Consider the following 12,926-nt stretch of genomic DNA (forward strand, 5'->3'; position numbering starts at 1 on the left):
GGGAGTTGGTACACGTACATAACACTTCTCAGTTTTTTCATCCCTTTTCCCCCACCTCTTCCATTCATCTCTTAATCCCCTTCCCAGTTGAAAAAGATCTCCCTACTTCCTATTATCTATCTTTTATCTTGTTATTTGTATTATGGGTTTCTCATATAAAAGAAACCATGTGATATTTAATCTTGTGTATCTGATTTATTTCAATTAAGATTGTGGTCTCAAGTTGCATCCATTTTCCTACGTATCACTCGTTTACGCTTTATGGCAGAGTGTACTCTGTTGTGTATAAGTACCACATCTTCCTTATCCCTTCATCTGTTGGTGAACACATAGGCTGCTTCCAAGATTTAGCTATTATGAATTGTGTGCTGTAAACGTGGGTTTGCATATATCACTCCAATATGATCTCTTTAACTCTTTTGCGGTGATACCTAGAAGGAGAATAGCTGAGTCAAATGGAATTTCTAGTTTTAGTTTTTTGAAGAATCTCCATACTGATTTCCATAGTAGTTGTACTGTACTAGTTTATATTCCCACCGATAATGTATAAGGGTTCCTTTATTCCCCAAAACCTAACCAACATTTGTCACTATTTGATTTCTTGATTATAGCTATTCTTTCTGGAGTAAGATGGAATCTCAGTGTTGTTTTAATTTGCATTTCTCTAATGGCCAGTGATGCTGGAATTTTTTCATGTGTTTATTGGCCATTTGTACTTCTTCTGAGAAGTGTCTGTTCATTTCAGTTACCCATTTTTTGACTGGGTCTTTTATTTGGGGAGTCTATTACACTCTAGATATGAGTCCTCTGTCTAGACTAATTACTTTAAATTAATTGTAATTTAGATACTTCGTGAAAGGCATACAAATAACAGATAAGCACATGAGAATATATCCAACAGCAATAATCAGGGAAATACAAATTAGAGACACAATGGGCTACTACTATACACTCTTGGCAAGTAGGTAGGGCAACTTTAGCTCTCCTACTTCCCTTTTGGAAATATAAAATGACAAATCCACTTTGGAGAAGAACCCACTTTTGTAATAAAATTTAACCTGTATTCACTATCTGACTCACCAGTTCTACATGTACGTTCTTATCCAGGAGAAATGGAAACGTCCTACACTGTCTTGTACACACATCTTCATAGAAATGTATCTGAAACGACTCCAAGCCAGAAGCAACTCCAACCTGCATCCACAGGTGAGAGGATGAGCACACCGTAGCCTTACAATGCGCTGTTATTCAGTCATGTGAAGAGCAGGTACGGACTTGTGCAATGACACGAGTAAATTTCAGAGTCCTGCTGAGCAGAAGTTGCCAAGCGTGAAAAACTACTTACTATATGATCCTGTTTACATGAAATCCAGAATAACCAAACCTAGTTTATAACAATGCAAAGTAGGTTAGTGACTGGCTGGCTGGGGTGAAGGAGCAGGTGACTGACTACAAAAGAACACTGAAGGCACTTAATACGTTTATCAAAGTTCATTGCACTGTACACTAAGATGCCGTGCTTTCTTGTAAATGTAGTTGAGTTAAGTAAGATAATATGTGTAGGCCCCGAGCACTATTCCGGAATGAAGTTAGTGCTGCGGAAATGTCATCTCCCTGACCCCACCGCTCTAACTCCTCTTTGCACCCCTGCTGTGTTTACACACTCAGCGTTGTGTGCTTCTCACACTCCACTGCCTCTCCAAATCCCTCCTATCTTTCCAGGTGTGGCTTAAATCTCTCCGGCCTGAATGTTTTCCAGGTAACTCTTGAAGAATCTACTGTGTATTTGTCCAGAACTAAGCACGATCGTACTCCTACTGACAGGTGTCGCTCCCGCCTACCGGATGCATTCACGTCCTGCTTCCTCATCGGTTTTGAAGGCTTCAAGGGTAAGTACTATCTCATCACTGGCTGCTGTAAAGCTCCCAGGAGGTGTTTCTCACTGATTGCTAGCTAGGATGGTGCACCTCCTGTCCCTGGTCAGCAAGCCCCTGGGACAGAGACTGGCCTGGAGAGATAGTGTGGTGACCCAAAGGGAAGTGGGCCCTGCAGCCCAGCGGTCCTGGTCTGCACCTTGACCCTGCCGGCTGCTACCTGTGCCGCTCTGGCCAGCTTACTTAGCCCAGCTGAGCCTGCAGTCCCCGCCAGTTTCGTGGGTGTGATTGTTGGAGTGAGATGAGAGAGACTTGCGGCAAGCGCCTGGCTACCATCTGCTGTTCTGGAGAGCTGGGTGAATGGGTGTAGCACCAGGCCCCTGGCCTGGCAGAGGGTTCACGGAGCTGGCGTCCTTACTCGAAGGACACCTTGACGGTGGTGTTTTGCTGGTCTTAAGCTCATTTCCCCAGAGAGGAGAAAAATGGGCTGGTCTCCAGGTTCTGCATCCCTCACAAAAGCTTCCTGTGTTTCTCCAGCCTCATCCACATCTGGTTGTACTTACAGCTCTAAAAATGTACCCATCCTGTTTGCCATGTTCACATTTCAGAACGTGGGGCAGCCGCAGGGGAAAAAGCCCTCATAAATACCATGCATTAGAAGAAAAAACACAAAAACGCAATGCTGTGCGTCTACACACTTCAGAGGATGAAGATGGGGAACAAGAGCCTTCCCCTTTGCCAGGCTTACATGGCAAGGCAGACCTGCCAGGGCCCCCAGGCAAGGAAAACCCCTCCAAAGCAGTGAGGAGGATTTCCTGGTGAGGAAACCAGAAAATAAAAGGGTCTCTGACTGCCTAGGAGCATTCCTCCGAAGTTGGGAGGAACAGCAAAGAGAGGTCAAGAGTCAGGACTCCTGGTTCTGCCTGTGGATTTCCCGTGTGACCAAGACCATGTCACTTGGGATCTTTGGACTCTCTGACCCATCTGGACATAATTGTTTCAGTCTCCAGTGTGGCTGTGACTCTAGAAATAATGGAGATGGGTGAGGCAGAGGTATTCGTCCACATATTTGCATCCTTGTGTGTTCTCTGCCTACAACAGTGCCTGGCACTGGGAGATACTCCACAGGTGTTTTTCACACAGGTGAATATTACAAGGTTGGGATCATAAGCCTCTGTGTAGCTATGAGATTTTCATGACTACGGTGTCCTCAGACAAGTAACCTCATCTCGGCTCCAGCTTCATGGAACAGAGATACTGATCCTACCTGTGATGAGATGAGATGCTGGCAAATCCAGAAAGGGTGCCAAATACCGACTAGGTGCTCATCAAGGGGTAGCTGCCATATGATCTCCATAGTTATGCTTGTTGGTTTGGTAGGAGCTGTGGGAATGTCTCCCATTCCTTGCCTTCCTTCCTACACTCACCCACTCCCATTACAGTGGCGTACATCCTAAAGTTCCTCGCCCAGTGGCCTTTCTCTGAGGATCAGACCAAAGAGAACCCACCAGTAGGGGTTGTAGGAAGAGGCTAAATCCAGGTGAGAGCAGAATGAGGCTGTAAACACTGAGAGGAGTTATGAGAAGGGGTGACAACCTTCTCCCAGAAAAATCTGTTGGAGTACACTATTTTCATCAGTGTGCGCTCGCTCCTCTGTTGACCCATGAGGAGGGACGAGGGACTTGGTGGCCTTTCACTGGAAGGCCCCTGCAGGCCACAGACAGCTCAAGGGTATTGTGATGAGGCCAGCGGGCCCTACCATGGTGCTCTGTGTGTCATCTGCCCCATGTGGACCCACAGGTCTTGGAGGTTAAAGAGCTGCTGAAATGCATTAGTGCTGCCTGAGAGTCAGAAGAAGAGGAGCCAGCCCAGTGGGCGGCTGTGCAAGAAGGGAAGAGAAGGACCTGCCGGTAAACCTGCCCTTGCAGCAGGCCCCGCACATCAGGTCCCCCAGGGGCCTCCCATCCGGGCCAACACCATCCGAGGTCCCTATACCCTCAAGGAGATGCTTGCCTTGTCTGTGGCGGCTGGAGATAAGGCCTGCTGGGCCACACCAGCAGGGAGGTGAAGAGTGAGATTAAACTGAGTTGAGCTGAGCAGAAAGACAAAGCCAGCCCTCTGGAATGAGGCATCCTTTCTCTGCAGAACTTGAATTTATGTTTCTTGTTTCTGTTTTTTTTTTTTTTTTTTTGGTTTTTCTCTGGTACCGGGAACCGAACTCACAACCTTGCACTTGCCAGGCAGGCGCTTTTTGCTGCTGAGCTAAATCCCCAGCCCTGAATTTATGTTTCTTAACACTACTTATAGTTGCCTGTGGGTATGACATCCAGGAAGATCACTTCCAGTTGTCGTCTGGTCCTTGGAGGCAGCCGCCCAGGTGTCCCCATAGTTTGTCACCCCAGGCAGCCCTAGGCTGCCCTGCTTCCTCTGCATTTCCCGCCCCTGCCCCTCATCACACTCGTGCTCTCCGAGGGGACGGGTCGCCTGGGGCCTCCTCCCAGGCCCTTTCTGAGTAGTCCTCCACACAGGGCCCCCCTACTTACCCTCCCCCGCCATGACCCCATGCTGAGTCCCACTGTCCATCCATGGTGTGACTCTGGGTCCTTTCCCCCGGATAATTATGAATACCAAGAAAGGAGAGAACTGTAATTCTTCGGTTCTCCCAGAGTACTGAGTTCAGTACCCAATAGGAAATCAATAAATGCTTCTTCAGTAAACAGGTAAAAGGCTGTAGTACTAGCACAAATTTAAGGTGCACTTTCTTATTACATCAGAATGGGTGTGTACCTTAAGGTATATTTCTGAGAAATTTGGTTCTCCTCTGATTCCAGGGTAAACCAGAGCAGTGGACTTAGGACTGTGCCCCAGTCGTGCTACTAATCTGTGTAGAATTGAGAATAAATCATGTAACTGTTCTCCATTTTGCCACTCGTGCAGCAGGTCACCACCAATCTTACAATGTCACAAGCGTAACAAGGGACCCAGTTTTGAAGGAGCTTTGAGAAATACTGGATGAGCAAAGGAGACATTACTCCAAGGGATTTGTGTGGGATTCATTGAACAGCCTTTATGATAATCCACTCTGCTCTATGATAATTCCACTCTATGATAATTCACTCCTGGGAATCGATGTGAAGGTATCCGAGCCCTTGCCCGTGGAAGCCAACAGCAGAGATTCAAACAGCAGCATGCAGCAGTGCAGTGACACGCCAGGAAGAGAGGGGAGAGACGGAGGCAGGGCGGGCAGGATGGGGTCTGGAGCTCCCCTGGCACCCTGGCCAGGTGAGCATCTGGGTGAGCCACAGCCGGGGCCTCCAGGACGCGAGGCCGGCTCTCCACTCCTGCGGAGCCTCGGGGTCGGGGAGGGGAGGGCAGTCTGGCAGACAAGGGTGAAAGGCCAGATGCTCCCGCTCCCCAGACACAGAAGGCTCTCCTCCCCCGGGCTGTGGCTTTCTCTCTGCCTCACCTCCCCTGGCTCCTGGCTTTGTGTCACTCCAGCTGGTCCCTACCCTTCACTGCCCAGCATGCTGTATCCTTCACGGAACCCAACACAGTCTGCCCACGCTGGTTTTCTGGACTGTCCTTTCCCACAAAAATGTCAGTCCCAGGAGAGTGGGGACTTCCTCTCCAGTCCCGAGATGTCACCAGCATCTGCCACAGTGTGTAGCACCCAGAAGGTACTGAATAACTGAGTCAGTGGTCTGGCTGTGACTTCAAGAGGGTCAATTTAAACACAGGGTATTGTTGCTGGGTTAAAGCAGCGGGCAGCATCCCCCTGTTACAGGTCTAAACACGGGTCGCATGGTGATTACTGAAGACAAGTCACATTACATTTTGAGTCCCACCTCAAATACTGACCACCCGTAGTCCCAGGCAGACCCAACCCCAAACCAGCCTGGTGAGAGGCATCCAGGCCGTGCAGCAGGAGGGTCTGTCATGGAGCCACAGCCAGCTACAGAGAATGGGAAGGACAAGCTTCAATGGGCAAAGGCTGCCTTTTCTTTACTTAGCATACACGTGTCCTCCTAAACGGCACATTTAAATAAATAAGGCAAACTGCGAAGATCTGTGGTTAAAAATGAAAGGGGAGGAGTGGGAAGAAAGCATCTAACAGATGGTCGCCGGGCCTCCTGTGACAGGTGGGATAGAATCAGCAGCACGGGCACATCGCTAAAGGGCTGGCTCATTGGCACAGTGATTGGCATCCTGCAGAACGCGCCCTACGCCTGCAAACTGCAGAGTCAACCCAGCCCAGAGCAGCTCTGCAAAGAAAACCTTCCCCAAAAGAGGCGAAGAGAGGAGGCCATGCCTGGCTGGCTAAGCATGAAGATGTGACCGCGGCTGAGGAAGGAGGCGTGCAGCTGCCCCTGAGGTGGCTGAGTCAAGCATCCCACACCATGCCACCCCCCACTTTTGCTCCGCCAACACCTGCACCCAGCCCAGGGCTCACCAGTCACCCGGCTCTGGTGGTCAGGTGACACACTGCCCCTGGGGAAAGCTCGCCTGGTCCACCCCTCAGTTCATACTGGAGAATTCTGCTCCCTACCCAACGGTGACCCACTGGGGGGCAAGGGCTGGCACTGTTTTCCAGTATTCCACTACCGATCACAGCGGCCGTGTCTGAAGTGGTTCCATGGGCCAGGCCCAGCCTTGACGGGGCGTACCTCCCAAAATGCTCTTTGATCTAGGGTGGCAGGCTCTGTGTGCAGGGCCATCTGTGTAACATCTCACCTTTTTGTAGTTCCCACTCTGGGTGCAGGCGGGGCCCCTTAGGGCAGAGCACCAAGACCGGAAGTCCACTGGGAGCAGGCAGAGGGACCCCAGAGGACAGCGGGGAGAGACTCGTGCTCTTGAGACCACCTGCCGTTCACCCTCACTGCTCTGCTCAGGCGCTGTGCTAACCCTTCAGGTGCAGAATCACTAAATCCTTACAACACGCCAAGAGGTAATATCATTATCATGCCCCACCCTCATTTAATATGTAAGGAAATGGAGCACAGAAAGAGCAAACAGCTTGCTCAAGGTCGCAGAGTTAACAATAGCGCGACAGGATTCCAACCCCACCACCCTACTCCAGACCTTCTCCCCAGGCAGCAGTAGTATTCCCGGCCCACCCTGACCGTCGCTGTCCCTCAGTGTTACAGGCATCTGCACAAGGACAGGCTCCAGCTAAGAGGGGCCTGCGGATGGCTGGTAGTGCCTTGGCCGAGTCATTGTCCCCCTTGGAGCTTCCGGCTTCTCATCAGTCTTAAGAAGTTGTTTACCATAGAGGCTGCCTTCTTGGGCAGTTGGAAGGATTAAATATTCTAATGGGTGGGAAAGGCTTAGAACAGCGCCTGGCACTGGAAGAACTCAATGAACGTGCCCCGTTTTCATGGTTAATAATATGATTGTTCCAACTGGAACATCCCAGCTCTCTGCCTGATTTCCTCTCTTCCCCTTGCTCCCTTTTTAATTTTTCCTCCGTCGTACACTTCCACCTCCTCCTTTCCCTCCTCCCAGCCCTGACATGCCGTTGAATCTGTTTAATTCACCCGAATGCTCAGAACCCCAGCTCTCTGAGTGTGACGACAGATTGGGGGGTGGGGGGTGAGAAGGCAGGGGCTGCTGCGATGGAATATAAATAAATTTGCACGTGCTCCTTTCTTTAAATTGCAAATTCGGTCCCATCGCAGGGCAATTTTTGATTCCTCTTCTCTTGAATAAGTGGAAAGATGTTTTATTCATGGGCATCTCCGCAGCACACATCCCCACGGAGGCGCCGTGTGTGTGAATGGATCCGTGCACCTGGTCAGCCCGCCGGGCGCGCCAAATGCTGTGACGTCATCTTCCAGTCCCAGTGCCTGGCCGATAGTAAGCGCTCAGGTGTCTGGCTGGGGAAGGAAATGTGTTCTGCTGCCGCCCTCTTAAAGGACACATGATTTTAAATCCCCTGCTCCATCCCTGTGGCTCACGATTCTCTCCCGTCCTTCCGGCTTAGGAAGGGGATCCCAGCACAAACTCCCCACGCGGTGGGTGACAGGGACAGAGCTGAGCACACACCTCCAGTGATGTGGGTGTTTTCCTACAAGGTTTGATTTGAGCAGCGCCTAAAGATCCCTCCAGTCTCTGGGCTGAAAACAGCGAGGGTTAATGCCGCGCGCTGTATACCATGGTCGGAGGGGCTGGCCTCGTCCCACCATTTGCTGGGTGACTCTTCACCCGCTCTGAGCTTGGCGTCCTCCCTCGCTGGCAGAGCAGAAGGAAAGAGGAATCTCGAGGGGGAGAGAGGAGGTGAAGAAAGAAGGGAAGCGTGCCTGCTCTCAGCATCTGGCCGGCCGGGTGGGACAGGGTGGTGGGCGGAGGTTGGAAGAGGAGGGAGCCATTTACCCGCACAGCCAACAAACAAGGACCCAGAGCACAAAGCCAGGCATTGTGCTACACGCTGAGGAAGTAAAAAGGAATTTTTTATTTATAATTTATACCCCACCTACTTCCAAAGAGAATTCTGAAGGTGACTCACAATGAAAACCACATATGCAACAAAATCACTAACTTTGAAATAGAAAATCAAACCCGTGGAAATGAAGAAAGGAAACCAACATTTCTTCTCACCGTGGGCCAAGTGGCCGAGGACGCACTGTCCTTCAGCCCAGCAGGCCCATTTGACAGATGAGGAGGGCGAGAGCAAGCAGACTCGGTGCCTCGGCCCGCAAGGCCTTTAAAATGCCTTTTTGTAAAACCGGAAGAGCTAAAGAACATTCAGATTAAACAAAGTGCTCTGATATATGATATTAATACCGCGTCTTTGTACTAATACAATTGTAAATATATTTTAGGAGGACAGGGCCCCATAAATGTCAAAGTGCTTAGGACCCCAAAAGTTGTGACAGCCCCTGTTGGTCACAAACTGAGGCCTGTCTCCCTCCAAAGCTCCTGCCTCTCCAAGCCGATGCAGGAGGATTTGCTGTGAGCTCTGCAGCCAAAAAGGGACCATGACGAGATGAGGAATTCTGCTTCATACAAAGGATGTGGCATAGAGCACACTTACACACTCTCCAGTGAGATTATGGGCGGGGGGTATAACTTTAATTTTTTCTTGATAACTAACCTATTCTTTCTTAACAGATCCACTGGGTGGCAGAGGAAAAACCCCACGTTTTGTCCAACTTGGTACATTTCCAGTCTGAATTACTGACAAAAACTGTCTTTCTAGGTAAGTCTCGCCTTTTGAGGCCAGCTTCTCTGTCTCTTGAACACTGCAGGGCAGGTGCTTCCGACCGCGTTCTCACGGCAGCCCAAGGAGATGTCCCCAGGGTCCCGTTGTACCCCAGTCCTTATTGCTGTCTGCTGCGGGGGCAGAGCCAGCCTGCTGCCTGTGCCCCTGGTCTCTGTGGCGGGATGGCCACATCGCTGGAGCCTGTGCTCCCTCCCAGCTGCTCTGACGACCCGTTGTCCGGTCGCCAGGTCCCTGCCATTCTGCTGGTTCTCCTGGCAGCTGCTTGGGTGCTGTCCCAGCTGCCCTACCTACCACTTCCTGCCCACCTGCGTGCTGCATGCTGGACAGGGACCCCACTGCCGCCTTCGTACATCTGGGTGCTTCAAACATTGCCGGGGTGTGCTGATATGTGGAGGAGAAGGGGGTGGAGGCGATAATGGCAGCGACAGAGGAGCGCTCTAGGGCCTGACCTACCTGTCTGCCTTCCTCTTCCCACGGTCCTTGAGGATGGAAGGGCCAGGCTTTCCCACAGTCATCTCCAGATCCATGCAGCCAGGCCCTGCTTTTGCTATGTTAAATGGGAGTCACAGGAATTTAGAAATCCCTTTCTTCTTAACAAGGACTAGCTTCTTAACTGAGAATCAAACACTGCTTTCACACCAAAAAAAAAAAAAAAAAAAAAAAAAAAACACCTGGAATAAGAAGATCTACAAGATAGGAAAACCTGTTTTTAAAAGTTCCAAAAAGTATAACCCCATTGCAGAAATGTGTTAGTTCAACTGGGAAGACCAGTTATGTTGATAGAAAATTCCAAAAGAAATGTATTCTGTGGGTCCTTATACAGAAAACATTGAATCCTTGCTTTGCAAATCTTCTTCCAGTAGCTGTTTGTTATTCCAGAAAATAGCTGGAACACTGAGCACTTATCTGGCAAAAGAGATGAACCCTGTGAGTCCAGTTGAGCAGCTTGCGGGCGGTTCTCACACCTGATGCAGCTTAGACACCAGAGAAAACAGCATGTGTAGCACACATCACCTCTTTGAGGAAGGGCTTGGGTGTGGGATCAGAGGCACTGTCGGTCTCTCTCACCGAAGGAGGTCAGGAAACATTTCAAAACAAAGATATGGCATAGCCTATCTATCAGCCATCACAGTTTTTTGGAAGATTAGTCATGATTCAAAACAACCAGAAATGGTTTGGACATTTGGGGAAAGGTCTGTTTGGAAAGGAAATGACTCAACAATTATTAAATGTTGGAGGATAAGACAGCAGACTCCAAGATCTTCTAGATTTGGGCTGCAGAGATGCAGCAATCAAAGGTCTGCATACAGATGTTGATTCTCACTGTGGGCCAGGAAAGAGATTCTAAAAGCTGTAAGTAGCTGCCTTAATCAGGAGGCTCATGAGAAAAATTAAGGCACTCAAGAGAATCTCCTGCCTTTGGGAAAGAGAACAAAACAAGAATGGTCACTATTGTGTTGAAGGTCCTGTCCATTGCAGTGAAGAAGAAAAGTAGTGTAATAGAAAGGGTGAAGATTGAAAAAAAGAAACAAAACTTTAAATATGCATGGGTAATATTCTCATATGAATAGAAGATCCAGTCGTCTACGGATATTGTTTATTAGCCCAAGTAAGGGAGATAAGCCGGGTTGCTGGGTATGAAATTAATATGCAAAAAAATGGGTTCATTTTGATATGTGAGCAATGAAGACTGAGAAAATGAGATTTTTTAAAAAGTAATAATTTAATTTATTACAGAAATAAAATATGTAACAAATTTATTCTAGCCTTCTATAGAAATTATTGAATTTTATTAACCAGCATGTAATGGATGGACTCATAAGTGCAGAAATATACTATATTCCTGGATGGATGAGTTGATATTGTAATAATGTCAGTTTCTCTAAATTTATACACATGAAGTATGATGAAAAATATGATAAACATTTAAATTTTAATCACCTACCAGTCCAATTATTTAAATACAGGATAACCAAAAATTGCAATTTTCCACAAATTTTTATAAGATAATATAACAAAAAATGTAAAAGTAATGATTTTATCAAATGTATTCAATACAAGAACCGACTGGTTGAAAGGACACCTGCCTGAGTGACACTCAGAATAGGCAGTATACAAACAAACGCACTCACTGCCCAAGTGACGCTCGGGGTAAACTGCTAAGTGGTTAAATAATTTATCAGTAAAAGACATATTGCCACTGGTCTTCCTGAAAGTACACCCCTTGCTCTGAAGATACTTATTCAGTCACTCGAACCACCTTTGGAGCAGTTTTGGAAGCCTCTTTAGTTGTGCTGTCATGGTTGCCTTTGTATCTGAATCGATTCAGAATGTTTGCCTTTCCTAGTCATCTAGACTTTGGGAGAGAGACAGAAGTCATGTAGCGCCAGGTCCAGTGAATGAAGTGGGTGAACACACCGTATGTGTTACACGCCTGCCTTTCTGTTGGATGGCACTCAGCAACAGCATTCACCATTTTTTTCTATCTCAGCTTGCAAAGACACTCACGAAAGAAGACTTCTAGAACTGCTTCAGAAAATGGCAAGAATGATGGGCTAAGTGCTTTAAGTGCGGGAGAACTCTTGAGGAGGATCAATGGCAATGTGTCTTTTACTATAATGCATTGTTAAAATTTAAGCATTCGCCTTGCCTTTTGTTCATACCATATAGATTCTAAGCGTCCCAATGTAAACGCAGACAAGAGCACACCGAATGATTTCGCGGAGAGGGCAGAGCGTTCGGTATTGTGAACATCCCATCGCATCTCTGTCTAATCATGCTGTGGGGCCTGCCAGGCCTCGGGCCCTGCACCTTCTCCACAGGCTCCAGGGCCCTGGTTTTCTTTGTGTTTTCATCAAAAAGTACTCCCAGAGCTGTGTGGCCGGCAGGCCCTCAGCTCATCTTTGCTGGGGAGCCGTAGCGCAATGGGTACAGTGACCAGGAAGACTGGGGCCGTGTGTGTCCAGGCTGGCTTGCTGCGCCCTCCCAGCCCTTGTCCTGGAGGGCGGGCATTCAGATGACACTGCGCAGCAAACACCTTTCCTTCGTCACTCTTTTCCTTCCTTCTTGCCTGCTTCTCTTTCTTTCTTTTTCCTTCCTCTCTGCCTTTCCTTCTTCCTGTCCCTCCCTTTTCCTTGTGTCATTTTCCCTTTGTCTCCCTCTGTCCCTGTCCTTGGCCCTGTCTTCTCAGTTCCAGCTCCTGTGCTCTGCAATCTTCCTGGTCCTCTAGTTCTCTCCTACAGTCGGTCAAATGACTCAGTGATAAAGGAACTGAATCACTTGAGCTGTGCTCCCCTTCACTACCCAAGACTCAGCTCAGCTGGGCTGGTTCTGGGGAGGCCCAGCTCCCTCTGGGACCATCATGCTCTCTCCACCCGCTGCCCTACAGCCCAGACCCTCTGGGGGCCGGAAGCCAGCTCCACTAAGTGACCGCGAAGCCCCTAGGCTGCCCTGAGAGCCTTTTCAAAGCTGCAGCCAGAGAAGGACCTTGTTTGACTTCTAAATTTATCCATCCTTCGCTGCATGAGCAAATGCCACCCCCTTCACGCCCTCCCAGACCCACAATAGAAGCAAAGATTGTTGGCTGCCCTTCTCTTCACCCCAAAGGAGGGCTGCTTTTGCTTTTGCAGTAAGGGGCATTAGAAGAGTGTTGCCTGCCAGGAATGCATAGATGTTTTTCCTCCTCAGTCTGGGCTGATTTGACCTGATTGACTGGCAAGATAGAGATTTGCCAGAGGAGAGGGAGGAGGAGAAAAGGACGGGGGGGCGGGGGACGCGGGGTGCTGCAAGAGGCAGAGGCTGCAGAGAGAGAGGCAGAAGGAGGAGGCAAGAGC

General features: G+C 48.9%; 1 protein-coding gene across 1 annotated transcript in view; it reads left to right on the forward strand.

Annotated features, from left to right (window-relative positions):
- LOC106149243 overlaps positions 1 to 9,770 on the forward strand; it is a 21,343-nt gene extending 11,573 nt beyond the window's left edge. Inside the window, exons 4-6 of the mRNA XM_013517517.1 lie at positions 1,723 to 1,759; positions 1,825 to 1,889; positions 8,982 to 9,770. Coding sequence (XP_013372971.1) covers positions 1,723 to 1,759; positions 1,825 to 1,889; positions 8,982 to 9,509 — 630 coding nt within the window. The 3' untranslated portion in view covers positions 9,510 to 9,770. The remainder of the gene's footprint in view (positions 1 to 1,722; positions 1,760 to 1,824; positions 1,890 to 8,981) is intronic.
- Positions 9,771 to 12,926: the final 3,156 nt, after the last annotated feature.

The sequence above is a fragment of the Chinchilla lanigera genome, unplaced genomic scaffold (assembly GCF_000276665.1).
Source record: "Chinchilla lanigera isolate Chin_1 unplaced genomic scaffold, ChiLan1.0 scaffold00040, whole genome shotgun sequence".
NCBI lineage: Eukaryota > Metazoa > Chordata > Mammalia > Rodentia > Chinchillidae > Chinchilla > Chinchilla lanigera.